At 41.9% G+C, this 18837-nt stretch overlaps 2 protein-coding genes across 4 annotated transcripts in view; one reads left to right on the forward strand and one right to left on the reverse strand.

Moving 5' to 3' along the window:
- The window catches only part of gulp1a (GULP PTB domain containing engulfment adaptor 1a), a 108447-nt gene extending 106536 nt beyond the window's left edge, over positions 1–1911 (forward strand). For all 3 annotated transcript variants that reach the window (XM_063213235.1, XM_063213236.1, XM_063213234.1), the window contains one exon: positions 1774–1911. In XM_063213235.1, the coding sequence (XP_063069305.1) occupies positions 1774–1845 (72 nt within the window). In that variant the 3' untranslated portion in view covers positions 1846–1911. The remainder of the gene's footprint in view (positions 1–1773) is intronic.
- Positions 1912–5797: 3886 nt separating this feature from the next.
- The window catches only part of col5a2a (collagen, type V, alpha 2a), a 56134-nt gene continuing 43094 nt past the window's right edge, over positions 5798–18837 (reverse strand). The window contains exons 28-54 of the mRNA XM_063213220.1: positions 18716–18769; positions 18440–18493; positions 17944–17997; positions 17751–17804; positions 17609–17653; positions 17399–17497; positions 17166–17273; positions 16904–16957; positions 16192–16245; positions 15952–16005; positions 15791–15844; positions 15363–15470; positions 15199–15252; positions 15033–15086; positions 14308–14469; positions 13966–14073; positions 13191–13298; positions 12933–12986; positions 12665–12772; positions 12332–12385; positions 12072–12179; positions 11897–11950; positions 11669–11776; positions 10082–10382; positions 8619–8800; positions 7506–7748; positions 5798–7062 (exon numbers count right to left, since the gene is read on the reverse strand). Coding sequence (XP_063069290.1) covers positions 6916–7062; positions 7506–7748; positions 8619–8800; positions 10082–10382; positions 11669–11776; positions 11897–11950; positions 12072–12179; positions 12332–12385; positions 12665–12772; positions 12933–12986; positions 13191–13298; positions 13966–14073; positions 14308–14469; positions 15033–15086; positions 15199–15252; positions 15363–15470; positions 15791–15844; positions 15952–16005; positions 16192–16245; positions 16904–16957; positions 17166–17273; positions 17399–17497; positions 17609–17653; positions 17751–17804; positions 17944–17997; positions 18440–18493; positions 18716–18769 — 2637 coding nt within the window. The 3' untranslated portion in view covers positions 5798–6915. The remainder of the gene's footprint in view (positions 7063–7505; positions 7749–8618; positions 8801–10081; positions 10383–11668; positions 11777–11896; positions 11951–12071; positions 12180–12331; positions 12386–12664; positions 12773–12932; positions 12987–13190; positions 13299–13965; positions 14074–14307; positions 14470–15032; positions 15087–15198; positions 15253–15362; positions 15471–15790; positions 15845–15951; positions 16006–16191; positions 16246–16903; positions 16958–17165; positions 17274–17398; positions 17498–17608; positions 17654–17750; positions 17805–17943; positions 17998–18439; positions 18494–18715; positions 18770–18837) is intronic.

Raw genomic sequence — 18837 nt, forward strand, 5'->3', positions numbered from 1 at the left:
ACACATAATGCACTTTACAGTAATCCACACAGTTACACACACACAGTCACATATTAAACTCCCATAATTGCAGACACATAAGTACATACACGCACACACACACATGCGTAGATACACAGGTGTGCACCCACCCGCACGCACGCACACACACACACTTCTCTCTCTCTCTCTCTCTCTCTCTCTCTCTCTCTCTCTCTCTCTCTCTCTCTCTCTCTCTCTCTCTCTCTCTCTCTCTGTTCCCCTCTTCCCTCTCCTGTCGTCCTCATCTCCATCCATCCGTCTCCTGGCCCTGCTTGCTTGGCTTGGCCGCCTGGTTGGCACGCCTGTCTGCCTACCGTAGCCTACCTCTCTGGAGCTCCGTCAGGTAATCTCGCTGCCAAACTCCGATGCTGCCGGCCGGCCGTCTGGGTAATTCTGAGAGTGGCTGCTACTTGGTGCATTGGCAGACCCAGGAGATGGGAGATGATAGTGATATGCAGGGGGGGCGCTAGGGGGGGGAAAGTGGTACAGATTCTAAGGGCGCAAGCACTGATAGGAGCCCTTAACCCCTTAAGGCATGGCATTATAAATGATCTGTTACCAGAATGGCTATGACTAAGTCGTAATGTATTACTAAAGGCCCCGTGCACTGTCATAGTAGTGTAGCACTATAGTAGTTACCTTTCAATGTCCATTACAGCGTGCCACAGGAGGTACGGCGTGCATTAAGGGGCTACGGGGGCCCAAGCATTGAGAGGGGCCCTTAAGGCGGCCCAAAATTCGAATCTTTCATGGGGCCCAAGATTTCTGGCAGCACCCCTGGTGATATGCTTGCCTCATGGTGGCTGGGCTAGCCAGAAGGGGAGGGAAATGCTGTTAACGCTCAATGTGATTTGGCAGCGGAATTACTTGATGAAGCAGTCTTTTTTGTTTGACAACGCATGTGTTAGTCGCACTGATATGGTCTACTAACCAGAATTAAACATTTGCTTGGCTCTTTTTTTAAACAGGGCTTTTTCTTAGTTTGCTTTATTTGCTAAATTGTTTGTAACTTTGGCTGCTTTTGCGGAGCTCTTCACACAGATACATAAACTTATAACCAACCATAGCCTACCATATTCCTGTTAAGAGAAAAAAAACTGCTAAGTTACAAACAATTAGCTTTAGCATTTAGAAAAACTGTAGTAAAACATGAATAAGTAGCCTACATAAGACAGTACCTAAATCATGTTGTTATACTAAAAATGTGGGAAAAGTGAGCATTCTTTCTATTATCTAATTATGATGATCATTTTAATAATACTGACTCACAAGAATTGTATGTCTTCAGCGCAGCTGTTTGTTCCCTTTTCATGTTTGTATCCTAGTAACCTTTTCTCTTTACTAACTTTCCTCTCGCCTCTGCTTCCACTGCCAGCGCCAGAGATGGTTTGTATCTGACCCTAACTTTCATAACGTTTTATTTTGGTTGGCTAGGTCAGATCATTTTTCCTAAACTCTCTAAAAGAATTAAATTCCCATATGTGCACTATAGCCAGTATTAGGAACACAACAGAAGAAACCCTAATGAATCATCATAAGCACTGACAAAAATCACCACATTGTGGCAGTATTATGCAAATACAGTTTTTAAAAACCAGATGGCCTCGCAGTCATACAATTCATACACGATATGACATCTTTATCAGCATTGATAACTTTATTCCTTTATCAATTAACCATATATGACTTTTTTTTGTTTTGGAAATACCAATGTTTTTATTCATCATGTTTTTTGTGTTCTTTCCATTTCAGGAGGGGTTCAAAATGGGACTGACCCTAGAGGGCACAGTCTTTTCGCTAGACCCCCTTGATGGCTGCTGCTGATACCAAGAGGACTCTTTTTTTGTGAAATACTGTTTCCTCTTCCTATTAAACAAGTGCCAACATGGAGTGGAGTCTTCGGTCAAGATGTCAAATGTTCACACCTTGGGATTTGTATGTCTTTGCATTAGAATTTGGTTTACACAAAAAGAAACGTATTCAAAAAAGGAGAATTGCGGTGAAGTCTACATTTTAAGTCTGATAAGTTAAAACACTATTTTTGTAACAATTAATAAAAAAAATACAAATATATAGAGTAGTTTTGACACCCCCTTGTACAGGCAATGAAGGATGTAAATAGTATGTCCAACAGTACATGTTGTATCAAAACGCTTAATATCTAAGCATCATGCCACAAAATGATGTCAACATCATTTGATCACATTTCATGCCTTGATTATGTTCTCTGTCTTGGTAGTCATTTCTCAGAACTCTGTAATTGTACACATGCATTTTCAGTATTATGAGCCTACTTCAGGGATGGGCAACTTTTATGATGAGGAGGGCCAGGTTTTTTGATAGCCACCATCGGTGGGCCACATGACCACTGATTTGACTCCAATTCACACAAGTTGGAGGTGCAGTTGGTTGCTCACTGACTGCCCATATTGTTTGGAAGGAATAGAATACTCTGTACTCAATACTCCAGGGGCCAAGAGTATAATTACAACAGATTGATTCAGTAGTTGTTTTAAACTATATATGGTCATTATTTTCTCAATTAGGCCTACTGTTTTATCTACGGGCCGCACTGAGTCAGGAGGCGGGCCGCATGTGGCCCCCGGGCCTCCAGTTGCCCATCCCTGGCCTACTTGTATCTCAAAGCATTGTTTGGTAACCATGCAACTCCATGGTGGTCCGCGAATGCAATGTAACACATGTGAAGTTGTTAGGTCTTCAAAAACAATACTCTTAAACTCCCCCATGGGGGCACTAGCCACAGTTTCCATTCACGGCTGCTCCTCTGTAGTTAGGAAATGTCTGCTCTAACATCTGTAAATGTGCTACAGGGGAACTGAAGGGAGGGGGTAAATCCAAAAATGTGTTTTTGGGGGGGCTGCAAGTCAGTTCTTATATTCAAGTTCACCGAACATGACAGCTTTTTACAATAATTTTCATACTTGTGTCAATACCATGTCCACTTGTTCAAAACGCTTGCCAGGCTGTACTTTACAAACAAGGACAGCTGTTGCTGCACAGCAAAACCACGCAACCACTGTAAAATGTGAATTTCAATAACATTTGTAAACTACTTTGTCACTTGCAATATAATGGGCTAACTAATACAGACAACTAGCGGCACTTTGAAATAGTGCAACCTATTTCCATATCCTAAATACTGTCGTTGCTTGGATTGTTGTTACATTCCAGAAATGAAAAAAACTAAATCCTGGCACCACTTCAAAGAACACATAGACAGGTCTGAAATACTGAAGACTTAATAATAAACACACATTAATGGTACTTCTATATCTTCACCATATCTCAATGATAATCCATGATATCTGCATATGAAGCCAGTACACATACAGTATCAGTGCCAGTGTTGCACATAGTATCTACAGTACGTTCTGAAAATATTTCAAGCCAAGTAGCTGCAATGACACAAAAACAAATATTTTAAACTGGTTTTCCTGATCCTCATTCATTTCGGCATTTTGAACTGAACCTTCAGGATTGTGAACTGATGTGCTGTAGTTTTCGTCAGTGATGAACAGAGATGCAATTGGGGGGCGCTGTGGCGCAGCGCGCTAAGCCCCCCGCATTTGGGCTTACATTGCCCATGGGGACCCCACAGAGTCCGGCCGGGGTCACTTCCCGGCCCTGCCCCATCTCTCTCTCACACTGTCCTGTAATAATAAAGGCCAAAAAGCCCCCAAAAATGCTTTAAACAGAGAGGCAATTATCAATCTTGGGAGGGAAATAAAAAATCTTCAGAGGATAGATTTTGGGATTGAAGGTAACGTGACTCTCACCAGATGAATATAGTTTCACCTCTACACCCCTGCAGTATTGGAGCTGTGTGGAACTATGTATATGCATCTGGCAAGTCAAGATCAAAGCGGACGCAAAAAGTAAATATACCTAGTTCATACTGCACTGTAGGCAAGATGTTTCACACCCGGAGAGAAACTTCAGTTTACAGATGCCATTTTGATGTTTTTTGTTTGTTTGTTTGTTTTTTTGCTAAGACATGAATATTGTACTGACACAAGTGTCAAAAGAGTTGTAAAAAAAAAAAACAATTCTCGAGTTGTGACTGTTACATGACAGGCCGATTGCTCTACTGTCTACGATTAATTGTGTTGATTTAGGGAACAAACATTGTCAAGTTCACACATTTATTTTGGGGAGATGAGAGCAATATTCTCCCGTTTGTGTTCAAATGTGATATATAATTGGCTAACTGTTGAGTTGTAAAACTGGAGTTTAACATATTCTGTATGCTTTAACATTTTGATGTGTAAAATGGTTTCATTTACATTAGATTTTTTTAACAGACCATTTAACCATGTTTTTCTCATTAAGCCCTCAGCAGAAATTCATTTCTTACCATGTTGTAGTATCCTCTTGCACAAAGAAGCACTTTTGAAAGCCTTTCAGTATATTTTCATGTTAACACCTATATGTTTACATTTAACTTGTATGCAGTATTTTTAAATCTGCCCCAGTAGTCATTAAATATTACATCACATGGTGCACTACTGATGTTTCTGAATTAATTTCGCTGTCAGTATTTCGACTTTTAGTAAATACAATGCTTATTTTTCTTTGTTCTGTGAACATCCCTTCTGCTATGTCTCACTGCTTCATCAACGTGGTCTCATTTCATTTGCTTGAGTCGTGAGCATTACTTCACAATATATCAACAAAAAATCAAACACTATTTTTCAATTTTAATATTTATTAAGGTCAGGTTGTAGTAATGGAGACACATGAATGAGTGGCTGTGTTTCTACATGGATCCAATGTAAATTGCACACTCTCCATCTAAATATCTTATTTAGCCCCTAAGTTGTGGGACATTCTAGATCATATTTACATGTGAAAGGATACTAAAGTTGAACATTTCAGTCTTCAATCAACTTTGAATGTAAACATATCACAGATTTTGTTTAATAATGGACTTTCTTATAAAAGTTTTTTCAAAGATTATTTTTTACAAACACTATCTACACTAATTAGCTACTACACAGCAAATGCAGCTACTGTACTCTCAGTGTCATGTTTCTAGCTAGCTTGGGTGGTAGCCCTGCAGACAGATAAAGCTGATGAGATGCCACATGCTGAATAAAGGGTTGCCTGGATGCTGCGACCTTCTGTTGCCGTGGTGCCTCGTTGCCAAGATGCAGGAGCAGGATGCCTGGCTGGGTAGGATGCATGTGTAGTAGCCAATGACATCTATTATGGTCAGTGGCAGTAGCAGTCCATCATGTCTTTCCAGCAAAAAGTGCATTTCCATGGCGCTTCTTTAGGCTCTTGGCATTTGCTTAGGTTGTTCTCGGTCGTCCAGTTACAAAGTACAGTTGATCATCAGGCATACCTGTTTTTTAGTCATGCGTTTTCAAGTTGATTATCTGTGGTTAATAATCTAAAAGATAGGCTAATCAAAAGCATTCTAACTGGACATCTAGCTGAAATAAATTATGGTACAGAACACTTGGTCAGACAATGCCAGGTCCTCGCCAGTATAGAGGTATACATTGCATTACAGTTTTACAACTGAAAAAAAAATCACATCTTCCTAGCACTAACATATATTGCACAGGTTCATAAAAAGTTCCAACAGCTATCCACATACAAAACATTTATGGCGTATGAAGAATAAATTATATGTATGATAATCATGATTTGGTTTTAAGAAAATAGCCCCTCGATTTAAATCATCTAAGTCATGATATTGTGAAAAAAAACCTAGATTAAATAATCTCAATTGATTTCACAAAAAAAGATCTGAGATAAGCAATGTGTTTAATATGTTGCATAGCAAGGAAAAATACATGAAGGTTTTGGCATTACTGCCGTCCTTTTGAAATGGCGGAAAGGTTGTTGTAGGGAGGAAAAGATGGTTAGAAGGTACTGCAAGTAAAGCCAAATAAAAGGAGCCTAGCAACATGCACAAGAATATAAACACATCCCAGTAGCAAATACCTTGCCCGATAAGCATGTAAATATGTCCGATATAAGGTCACCCAAACACACCTCTCCCTTGAGGCAGTGATTCAGCTGGGCCATCTGTGATTGTATGATCTTTATTTCATTGTCCACAACCCTGTTCTACACGAGTACTGGAAGCTCTCCCTGCAACTGTGTGGAAAACGTCTCAATCAATCAGTCAATCCCAGTACATAGAGACGAGGTAGCTTACATCGATACAAATCAACTGTCTCATCTTTAATTCTCAGTTGGATACCGTTGTTGTTACAGAGTGAAGGTATTTAAATGGTTACAAGTGGCAGATTTTTTTTTATTATTAAAACATTCTTTTCTCTAAGAAATAATTAAAAAAAAACATGTTTCCATTTTTAGCACCATTTCTTTTGTCGTAAAAAAGTAAACTTTTTAAAAAATGCACAACGAAACAAAAAAATAAGAAATAAAACAAGCAAATGAGTATCATTTGAAAAGGGAAACTAGTGATGTCCATCGATTCTGGTAAGGTCAAAGGTCAAGGTCAAATGAGGAACACGTGGTTGATCAACAGCAGGTAAGGAGTGAATAAAAACACTTGTCTCCAAATTATTTGAAATAAAACATTCATGTGTGAGTTTTATTTTTAAGATCAATTTCACAATTACCATACGTACGTAGTATATGGTGGTACCGATCGCAATGAGGTTTGACCTGGACAGGACAAGAACATCATTTATGGGTTTGAAACTACCGCTGTTTAGGTCATTTTGGTTTGTTTTAGCAGATTAATGGATAAGGGGATAATAAATATTTTGCACCAGGGGTCAAGAGTAGTCCGTTGTACGGTATGTACAAGGCTGAGCGCGTCAGCAATGAGTTCAAGAGTCTCAGGGTTTTTTCTCTTCGATACATCCCCCTCTCCTGTTGATGATTTATTTATTACAAGAAGCACACCGGCCCAATGTCAATGCCAAACTCCTGCTCGGGGCCACCAATATCCACAGGGGCCACGTCCACAATTGGAAGTCTCGCCGTTTTCTGTGTCCTGTACTCAAACACTGTCTTGCCCCAGTTGCCGTTGGGAGTCTGGAAAAGGGAAAGAAAAAGAGATTTTCGTTACTGTTAATGTCTTTCTTTATCTCTTTCTTTCTTTCACTTTCTGTCTTCCTTTCTGTCGTTCTTTCTTTCCTTCTTTCTTTTCTTTGTTTTATGTTAATTAGTAGCAGGGACATGTTGTAAGAGCAACTGATGACCGCTACATCATGACAATTGTACAAACAGCAAATGGTTTTCATAGTGTTGTCTGTCTGAATCTTCCAAGTGCAATATATTTTGTCCAACAACCCTTTTGAGTTGTTTGAAACACTGACAGTGTCGTAAAAAACAGTGATGTGTCTTTTCCCACATAAAATGTGTAATTTTGTCTGAATGATTCTACTTCATTCTTATCATTCATCCTTCTTAAGTCACACATTCCTGACTTTCAGAAAATGCTCCACTTGTGTAGATAATGTTTGCATTGTACTTACTGAGCAGGTGTCCTCTACGACCATATATCTGAACCGATTATTTCCCTCAGCTTTAAGCTCTAGGTCATTCGATGACTTGAGAATGACCGCCTTCTTCAGGTCTCCTGTCTTCTCGTCTTTGTAGGCCACGCTGTTCTTGCAGTGATAGGTGATGGTTTGTGATGCCTCTTTGGAGAGGAGACGAATGAACGTCATCTGTACTCTAATGGAGTTCTCCGATTGGTCCTTGTTTCCATAGTTGAACTGTAAAATAAACAAAATAACAATCAAACCTATTCAAATGTATATAAAGCAAACTCGAAAGCATATGGAATAATTCTGGGATGTTTCAAGTTTGGGCAATCTTACAAATATCCAGAGGTGTCAAAAGTAATAGAAAAGGGGAAAAAAAAATGTTTTCTTCTAAAACAGATAACTTATTTGAGTAACCTGTAGACCTGTGCACTTGTCTTGTGATCAGCTACCTCTGCGCTGGTTGGATCAAGTTTGTGGTCATAGGCGTTTTTTTGCATTGAGCCAGGTCGGGCAATTGTCCAGGGCTTTTCCCAGGACCTCAGATTTCCTAAAACAGTTCCTGTTAGGTTTTTTTGTTTTTCGGTAACAATACAGTCTATCTACTTCAATAGGTACAAGCGGATTAACTGGTGTATGATCTATGTAATATAATGTGCTTGTGTTGTACTTACACCACACATTTACTTCGCTTTTACTTTTGACACCTCTTCAAGTATCCAAAGTGTTTCCCTCACAACCAAGTAGAGGCACATCTCATTATGATTGATGGATTTGGTTTGGCTTGAGATATCAGATCACTTGGAATCATTAGGTCAAAATAGGCAATTTGCTTAATTGGCATTCATTTAAACTATCATGTTTAATTTAATTATGTATCATGGACATAAACTGTGTGTAAATATTGGAATCATACCATTAATTTAGATTAAGTGTTATACATCAAAACAAATAAAAAGAGATCATCAAAAAATCTGTCAAGAATCTGACGTCCCATGGCTTATTCAAGACTTCCTTGACAAGAGATTCTGCTGTCCAAGTAAAAAAAAAAAACACTCAATGGCAAGCCATTGAATAACCTTACTAAAGCACTGTACTTACATAGGTTCCACCATTCATGTTGCTGCTAAACCAGACGGGTTTACTTGATGGGCTGCTCCACCAGTTCTTGCGAGGTATGCTGGTGGGATTGGCGTCGATGCACGTCTCACCCGTGTCCATGTTGCACTGTACCTTGATGGCATCCTCTGCACTCCCCTGGTTTGGATCGATCCAGTACTCACCTACAACCACATCCAAGCATTTGATTCATGACAGAAACTACTACGTACTGTATGTGACTGCAAAGGCTCTCCCCAATCATTTAATGACATTGTGCTCTACACATTACATACTTACAAGGTTCTTCTGAACATGAGCAACATTTTTGCTATAACCCAAAAGAGCGTCCCTCTGAGAGAGCTCTAAAAGAGTGTCATATAAAATTCGCCATGCCAATCGACAATCCTTCAGTCAATCATTTTGTCATACTACATGGCAATGACACCACCCCATAGCAGGCACTACTCTTCTACTCACTAATTAGTATTCTACTAAATCTGTGGTTCTCAACCTTTTTTGAAGAATCACCTACTTGACCTCGTAATAAACCTCCCAACAACCCCTTGACCTCATCATAAGCCTGCCAATGCCCCCTTTAGTATTAAAAAACAACAGCCTATCGCACCCAAATGCCAACTGAGCACTGCCCCTCTCAGCTGTATCCTTCTCAACGCCCCCCTAAGGCTCCCTAACGTTGAGCCCCCGTTGAGAAACACTATACTAAATGAATACTAGTAGTAGTAGTAGTAGTAGTAGTAGTAGTAGTATTAGTAGTAGTAGTAGTAGTAGTACGAGTAATACCAGAGAGAGTAGAGAGAGAGAGGTTCCATTGGCCCATTTTTTCCGGGTTCAATTATTGCAAAGGGGGGGGGATCCCCCTTTAGGCAGACCTAGGCAGACCTAAGGACTGTTCTATTCAATGCTAGGAGTATTATGACACGCCCCTTTAGGCAGACCGGAACCTGGTCATGTTAGGTGCCCATAGCAACCTATTACATTGGCATATCTCTATACTTAAATAATCTCTGGTAATACTATTAGTAATACTACTAGTATAATGAATACTACTACTAGTAGTAGTACTAATACTATTAGTAATGAAAGTGAAAGCCCAATTAGGATACTCCAACTCCTCGTCATTGTGACACAGCAGTCCACAGCACACAAGTGAACTCTGCACACAAGGAATTGCATTTATGCCTCACCCGTGCAAGGGGCAGCCCTCAATGGCGCCCCAAGGGAGAAGTGCGGCGGGACGGTGACGGTAACATGCTCACGGTACCTCAGTCATGGAGGGGGATGGGGGAGAGCACTGGTTAATTACTCCCTCCCACCAACCTGGCGGGTCGGGAGTCGAACTGGCAACCTTTGGGCTACAAGTCTGACGGCCTAACCGCTTACCCATGACTGCCCCTATACTACTATGTAATACTACTAGTATTCTTATTTTTTGTTCTACTGACCACTCTTTTTGTCGGGGTAGCACTGCCTCAGGTCCTCGCAGGTCCTGGCCGGGTGCTTCTTGGTGCCGTCGGGGCTGCGCATGCTGTCGATCTGGCTGCTGAGGGCCTTCAGGGTGGCCTGGACACCAGGGTCGGCATGGATGACCTCAGAGTTGTTGCTGTTGGGCAGAGCCTCGTCCTCGTTGAACTCGGGAGGCGGTGGTGGACCGTAGTCGCCCCCGCCGAAGAAGTCGTCCATGGCTGCGGTGGGGCGGCCGGCGGGACCTGGTGGGCCGGGGGGACCGGGGTCTCCTGGAGGTCCCTGGTGGAGGAGATAATAGACTGGTTTTAAATATCCTCTTAATGCACGCCGTACCTCCAGTGGCTCGCTGTAATAGTCATTGAAATTTAACTACCATAGTACTACAATACTATGAGATAGATAACACAGGACCTTTAGTAATGCATTACGACTTGGTCATTGCCATTCTGGTAATAGCCACTTTATAACGCTGTGTCTTAACAGGTTAAAGAATGAGAGAGAGGTAGAGTTGCATCTGTGGGTTGTCAGCAGAGAGAGGGTCCGAGGCACTCTGAAGCTAAAAGTCCTTGTTTTTTCTGAGTGGGACATGGACTTTTAACTTCTCTTCAGAGTGCTTTAGATCCTCTCTCTGCTCTCTTCATTACAGGTAGAACATGGACAACACTCCCCACCATGAGCCAGTTATACCACTTATACTAGAATTTAGTGAACCGGGTGTAATTACTTTGTGAGCTGAAAAAGTAATTTAGCTCTCAGGACTGCTCTCAGGACTTGATTTTTTAGTAGTGGAGGATATACCTTGCCAAAAAAACATCAATAACATTTGTCCCCCCCCAGATGATACCAATCAATAGCTCATGGACAACCATACTACAGAGGTGTATATGGACAGCTGTGGCATAATGGTTAGGTAGATGCTCTTAATATCAGAGGGTTGTAGGTTCGAATCCCACCCTTACCTCTCCCTACACCTCCTGCCATGGCCGAAGTGCCCTTAAGCAAGGCAGCTAACCCCCCACATAGCTCCAGGGACTGTAATCAATACCCTGTAAATAACTGTAAGTCGCTTTGGATAAAAGCGTTGGCTAAGTGCAATGTAATGTAATGTAATGTATAGAGTAAGAGCGGAAGTACTGTTACAGTGTATCTACCTTATTAGGCATAGTTGAATAACAGGTAACTATGCAAGATTATGTAGTAGTATTGTAATTACAACGGAGTACTTCCACTTCACTCCTCTGGTAATACTGTATATGACAGTGTAGCATGCATAGCTTGAAAGAGATGGCATTCATTTATGGCCATAAGTCATTTGGAAATTCTTTCAATTAAATTATTTTGGATATGCGCAGTGAACACTCAATATAAATACAAAGTATATATTGTATACAGTACAAACACCAGACCGCTCTACCCCACAATACCTTTTATCCCCTATAATAACCACACGGTACAAGAATTTAACATGCACTCAGCATTCAAGGGTATTTGCTGTGAAGCAGATTTGTACTGTGCTGTAAGTCGTGGTGGTGAAAACAGTGATGAAGATGCATGCGATGACAAACCTCTGGTCCGATTTCTCCAGAAATTCCACGGGTTCCTGGCGGTCCCATTGGTCCGGGAAGACCCAGGTTGCCTTCTTTTCCAGATGGACCCACTGGCCCAGGAGGTCCCTAAAACACATTGTCCAAATGTGTTTACACTAATGTTACTCTTATGAGTGTGAGTGGTAAACGAAATGCAATGATTTGTAAGCAGTCATTGTCAAACCTATTAACGTATGCAACACTCACCCTCTGGCCATTTGGTCCAACAATTCCTGGTCCTCCCTGGTCTCCCGTTGAGCCCTTTTAAAATAAGGAGTGACGTACACTGTGTTTTAAATACTTTTGCGTTATTTTGTGCTTATATCCAAATCATGGTAATTACAAGGTTGCTGGAAACAGCTGCAAAAATCATTTTCCTTACCGGAGGTCCAGGGAGACCCTGTAAACCGGTGAAGCCTCTGTGGCCCTTCTGACCTCTCTCTCCACGATCTCCGAGGTCTCCTTTATCCCCTCTGGGTCCTTGTGGTCCCTGAAAAGTCAACATAATTCATTACCTTGTGTGCGTGATCTTGCTCAACAGTATTGCTCACCAATGTTTTGGCACGCAGTAATGTGGAACAGCACAGAAGAGATACAAAGCATAAATTCGAAGCAAATTAGTAGTATGTAATAAAAACTTACGACAAGGCCTCTCTTTCCAGCTGATCCAAGAGGACCCACGGGACCCTTTGAGCCCTGTTAAGAAAAAAACTACGGTTAACACTTGTGCCATGTACAGGAAACCACTACGTATGTCATTGAATTTATGATTATAACTGTTAAATATTGTTCTTCCACATAGAAGCGGACAGATGTAATGTAAAGTGTACATCGTCAACTCATTATGATTAAGTCAATACATATTAAGCCAATTAAAGCCATCAAAACAACAATCCGCAAAAGAACAGGAACAGATTGTTTACACCATTGTTGATAAAACAGTGAGACACATGAGATCAGCTGGGGCATACATACAGGCTCTCCTCTCCTGCCAGGGCCGCCGGGTTGACCAACGGGGCCGGGAGAACCAGGAGCACCCTGTGGTCCGAGCAGACCTTCGGGACCTAAATCTCCTCTATCTCCCTGTTGCAAAGAAAGAAAGAAAGAAAGAACGAAACAAACAAACAAAGAAACAAACAAACAAACAAACATCAGATTGGATTAGATGCATGATTAAATGCAGAGCCAAGCATGCTTGGCTTCAACTATATTGACGTCAGATTTGTGTTGACAACAAACTCACCCTCTGACCAAGGACTCCATCCTTTCCTGGTGGACCATCAGCGCCTGGGACACCCTGTTTTGGTAGATTGATTTTAGTGATCAGTCACAGTTTTAATGTCCACCTGTAAGTGATATGTTCCAGCTCCAAACTAACTGACATATAAATGTGCCCTCCATCCATTTCTACCACGTCTCCGTTGTGAACGCAAACCAAAAGTTCACCACATTATATTATCAGTAAAGCTGGAAAAGTCATGTGAGTCTTATGTGAACTCACTTGGGGTCCAGGGTCTCCACGAGGTCCATTCGCTCCTGGTACGCCCACTGATCCAGGGGGTCCTTTGTCACCTGAGGCACCAGGAGATCCTTGTTTTCCGGGAGGACCCTAAAAATACACCAGCAAAGAAAATGGTCCAATTTAAATGTTTTGTGTAAATTGGGATGGGTAGTATATTTGCAGTGTAAGGTCTAATCAGAGGCGATTCTAGAGCAGTGTTTCTCAACAGGGGTGCCGGGGCACCCTGGGGTGCCGCGGGCCCCCCTCAGGGGTGCCACGGAAACGTGACTGATAAATAAATTATGTAATATGATACATATTTGTCTAAATTGATACGTTAATGCTAGTCAGTGGAATCTTTCATCTGCCATTTACGCACAATAACGTAAATATAGCTCGCCCCAGTCAGCTGCAACTTTGAATGTAGGTTGTGTGACGTCTCCAAATGTGTTACTTTTCTAAGCTTTTGTGGTATCGGATGCGATGCCATGTTACGGCTTGTTGGTTTGGGGTGCCTTGAAATTTGTCATGAATTGAAAGGGTGCCTCGCCTAAAAAAAGGTTGAGAAACACTGTTCTAGAGTACAGTAAGTGGGGGCCCCAAGCAAAAATTCACAAGAATGAACATTCGCAACAAGTCGCCACTACTGCAGTTTAAAGTCTTAGCTGTTATGCTGTGTGCATCTATAGACTTGGAGGCCCCAATCAGCTGCCTGCCTAGCCTGGTGACAAGATGTGCCTCTGGGTCTAATGATTGTATATGCACTGATACGTACCGCTGGGCCTGGAAGACCGTTCATTCCACGCTCTCCTCTTTGACCAGGAAGACCCACAATTCCCCTTTGTCCTGTTGTACCAGCAGGGCCTGGTGGTCCGTCAGGGCCCTGGAAAACAGAACGATCTCCAGTCAGGCAAACCATCTGAATGTTTTAGCACGTCAGCAAGGTTAAGGCCCTCTTTCTGCCTGGAAGCCATCAATGCACTATGTGAAGATTATCGTTCAGCCTGGTCCTTCATTCATCAGTCAAAACGATCTACCTCCCCAAAGAAATTGAAGTCCCAAAAACCCAGTTCCTTACAACATAAGTCTTATGACCTCAATAGAGTACAGTACTTACCGTGGGTCCATCCTCGCCACCATCTCCTTTGTCTCCGGCGCTACCAGCAGGACCAGCTTGTCCCCTCTCACCCTGCCGTCCAGGAGGTCCGTGGTCTCCACGTAAGCCAGGTGGTCCCTCTTTGCCAGGCAAGCCAATAGGCCCAGCTGGTCCAAGGGGGCCCTGACAAATAGAATAGAATAGAATAGAATAGAATAGAATAGAATAGAATAGAATAGAATAGAATAGAATAGAATAGACTTAATTGTCAAAATGTGTCTATGGTCTCACTGAATAAAAACACAAATAGACAAAAACACATACATACAGATCGTTTCATCTACCCCTCTCCAATCATCCCTCACAGCATACACATCATATACAAGTCAGGCAGTAGTTCCAGACATATAGACATACAGAAACAGAAACATCATAAACTTAAGGTTAAGTACCAACAAGGAAGTTGCTTCTCTGTGTCCAAACACTGTGTCCCTCTTCTACTCCCTTCAGTTTTGACCCCTCACCCTCCTTTCTTGACCCCTCACGTGACTGTCTTTACCATACCATGTCTGCTGATGGTTTCTCAAGACAACCACATATCATGGTTCCTGTGCCTTTACGCATAGGAGGGACTCTAACGCATTACAACATTGTCATTGCCATTACAACAATTGGTATTGAAAAAATAACTGAACTCGGCATCAATAACGGAATGGAGCGGAACACTATTTGAATGGATAACTCACGGGTGGACCTGGTGGGCCAACACGTCCAGCAGATCCGGGGAAACCAGTTGGTCCCTAGTGCAGAACAAAACACACACTGAAAGTTAGGTTTGCCTATTCGATGTAAGTCTACAAACCATGTGCTTATGGCTGGAATTCCAAAAAAGCCAAATGCTAAAAAACTTACCGGAGCTCCCTGCGTCCCTCTGCCACCCTTTGGTCCAGCAATTCCAGGAGGTCCCTACAGAAACACATACATGCACATCTATTGAGTTTACAGACATACTATAAAAAAACAATATAGTAAGTATATAACTTGACAAACAACAATTTATGTCAATCAATACTCACGTTAGCACCATGTCCTCCTGCCAATCCTGGAGGGCCAGGTGACCCAGCATCTCCCTTCTGACCGGGCTCTCCTGGCTCTCCCTTCACTCCAGGCTGGCCATCAGGACCCTGTAAATAGGCCAGCAACAGCAGTGGTCAGTTAACCCGTTAAGACACATTGTTATAAAGTGGCTGTTACCAGAATAGCAATGACCAAGTCGTAATGCGTTACTTAAGGCCCTGTGTTATGTCATAGAAGTGTAGTAATGACTTTCAATTTGACTTTTCTAGGACTATTACAACGTTCCACTGGTGGAACAGTGTGCATTATCTACAGCATAAACAAATAGTACCAGTAATCATCATGGAGAGATATGCATATGGCATCACTGATGGCAAGATCGCAACAGCGATCAAATTTTAAGCTTGCAGAGTGTAGGTTTACTTACAGGTGGTCCCGCAAATCCAACAGCGCCGATTGGCCCAGGCTCTCCAGGGGATCCCTTGGGAGGAAATTGGACTTTAGTATTAACATATTAAGATTAACATACGTGTACACATTTGAAATGAGATAATATTTCCCTGGCAACAGCTTTGAATAATTACTCACGGGCATTGCTCTTGATCCTGGTGGTCCGGGTGGGCCCTTTGGACCGGACTCTCCCTGAGAAAAAGTGAAGTTAACAATCCCTGTTAGATCACATTTTCGATATACGGTTTACATTTCTACATTGCATATTAAAGTACCTTTCAATCATCTTTCAAACCATACATATGTCTGTGTTTGAAAACATTAGCTAACCATACAATCAAAATGTAAGAAAAACAGTGGAATCATAAAGCTGTTTACCTTCTCACCACTTGGGCCAGCAGGTCCTAAAGGTCCAACAGGACCAGGAAGTCCCTATCACAAAATAAAATGAAATAAATAAACACGTTGCAACATCGCTTTAGGTGCATCTGCCAGTGACTTAAGCAGAGACATCTGAAATGCAGGGCCAAAACGTGCCACCACATGCCCTGCTTCATGGTGTGAACACATTCGCACAATGAGATAAACATTTATGAGGAATTGCCCACGATCCATTTGGACGAAGGCATGGAATTTAGCAACGAACAGCTGAGACTTTGTAAACACAGTACATCCTTGTCCCATTGATGTGGTTGAAGCGAATGCACTTCCAACTTGTCATCTCAACATGTTTGCCAAGAGAGAAAGAGAGTCTAACGCTTTCCAAGATATCATGTGGGCAAGACAAAGCCATTTTGTTTTTACTTTTAGTTTTGTCACAAAGATTTTTCAAGAAAGACAATTGATATATTTTTTTTGGTTAATTAGTTTAGCATACTTTGACAAGTTCCCTTGAGACACACCACATAAACTGTGGAATGCTGAAGCAGTTTGACCACTGTCGGTTTAAGCAATTATCTTACATGTCTTACAAAAAGTTATCACGATGTTTTATCAAAGCCAGCTGCAACAAAAAATTGTATACAACCCATATCTCTAACACAAATCTTCTTTGTCTCTCAATGAAAGATAGAAGATGAAAATGACTTACTCGTGCACCATCATTTCCAGGTGTTCCTTCAGATCCTTTCTCACCCAGGGCTCCCTAAAATTCGAACACAAAGAATTTTATAAAAAATTGTATTGTGTAGTGTCATAGCTGTGTAGTACACTGTGGTGGTAGTTTCTGAAATAAATACCACAGTGTGCCACTGACGAAACACTGCACAATATAAGGCTACGTTTTTACACAGAGTTAATATTAGCTGTAACACATGGCCGAGGCCTTATAGTTCAGGTCCTACTGTACATACCCGGTCCCCTTTAGGTCCAGGAGGCCCAGAGATACCACGCTCTCCTGGCATTCCCTGCAGACCAGGAGGCCCAAGGTCACCAAGAGCCCCTGGGGGTCCCGGGCTACCCTGTGGAATGAAAAAAGACATAGTGGAGGAGTGAGTGAAGGAATAATGAATGATAAATCAATTATTTCTGTCACACTACTAGTGTATTTAAGCCTTCCTGCATTAGCCGAGGGATGTTACTGTACCTTCGCCCCGTCAGGTCCTGGTGCTCCAGGGATACCCTTAGGTCCTGCCAATCCTGGATTTCCCAGATCACCTCTCTCTCCAGGAGTTCCACGCTCTCCCTAGTTAGCAGACCATACATACTATGATGCACTCTCAAAATCAGGCAATCAATAACTTCACATTGGAAAGCAGATCAAACTTCAAAGTTATTCAATCAAAATCAAACTTACTCTTGGCCCAAGGGCACCAACGGGACCGATTTCTCCAGGAATACCCTATCAATGACACATTTATGCACCAGCATTAAGACAAGCAATGACTAAGTTGTGTTGGCAATTGAAAGTTTTATGTTAAAATGTGGCCATTTCTTACCACATCACCCGGCTTTCCTGCCTCTCCTGGTGCCCCTGATGGTCCAGGATTTCCCTATTAGACATACCATAAGGACAATCACTCTGCTGCCCCCTATTTGCACTTACCACTGTATGTGTATACAACGATACACCTTGGTAGAGTAGCTCTGTATTGTAATGTATTGAATGGGAGGATGGATTAGAGATCTGACCTCAAAGCCATGCATGCCAGGAGGTCCCTGCTCTCCTCTTTCTCCGGCGGGGCCCTGAAAAATAAATGATCAGGATTGCAACTGAGGAAACTGATAACAACACAAAAACATTTCTTTATTGTATTCCTACTGCATTCCCAATAAAACATAGTGAGATCAAATGTACTAACAAGGCCATATGTCTCCGAAGGTCTTCATTTTTATTCATCTCATTTTCATTCATCGTGTTACAAGAGTATAGTCGTACCCAATTGAACTTTTTATTGGAGCTTGAAGTATGTTTTCCTCCTCATCTGAAGAGCCTCATCAGTTGTCTGATTGATGTCAACCAGACAACTTTACGCGGCAAACTGCGTAAGTTCTTCATACAAGGGACGAAATGTCTGTCAACCTCCGAGAGGAAGTACAGCTGCTTGCTTACAGCTAAACTTCTTGGATCCTACCAAGGCCCTAATGAGCAACAAGGGTCCTTGAATGCAAATATTTAGATACTTACAGCAGGGCCTGGTGGGCCAGCTGGTCCTTCTTCACCATCTTTACCAGGAGGACCCTAAAACAAAGCACCATTATGAATAACGTGACAGCACCATTAATCACAACATGGCCAACAACAAAGACTGACTCATATATAGAAAACAAAGCAGAAATCCTTGTCAGTATGAAATGACTCCAAACATAGCAATCATCATGGATCATGGAGACTCAAAGCAAAATCCTTGATAATATCAAGTCTCAGAGTGTTGAATTGACTATCGCTGGTCTTGAGACTTACTCTTTGCCCAGGGACTCCACCAGAACCTTGCTGTCCTGTTTTCCCCGGATCTCCCTGCAGAAATAGAGATGAAATTGTAAGTCTAAAGAGGTGGCACAACAAATCAACCAGGTAATTAAAAA

This window comes from Engraulis encrasicolus, chromosome 13 (assembly GCF_034702125.1).
Source record: "Engraulis encrasicolus isolate BLACKSEA-1 chromosome 13, IST_EnEncr_1.0, whole genome shotgun sequence".
Taxonomy (NCBI): domain Eukaryota; kingdom Metazoa; phylum Chordata; class Actinopteri; order Clupeiformes; family Engraulidae; genus Engraulis; species Engraulis encrasicolus.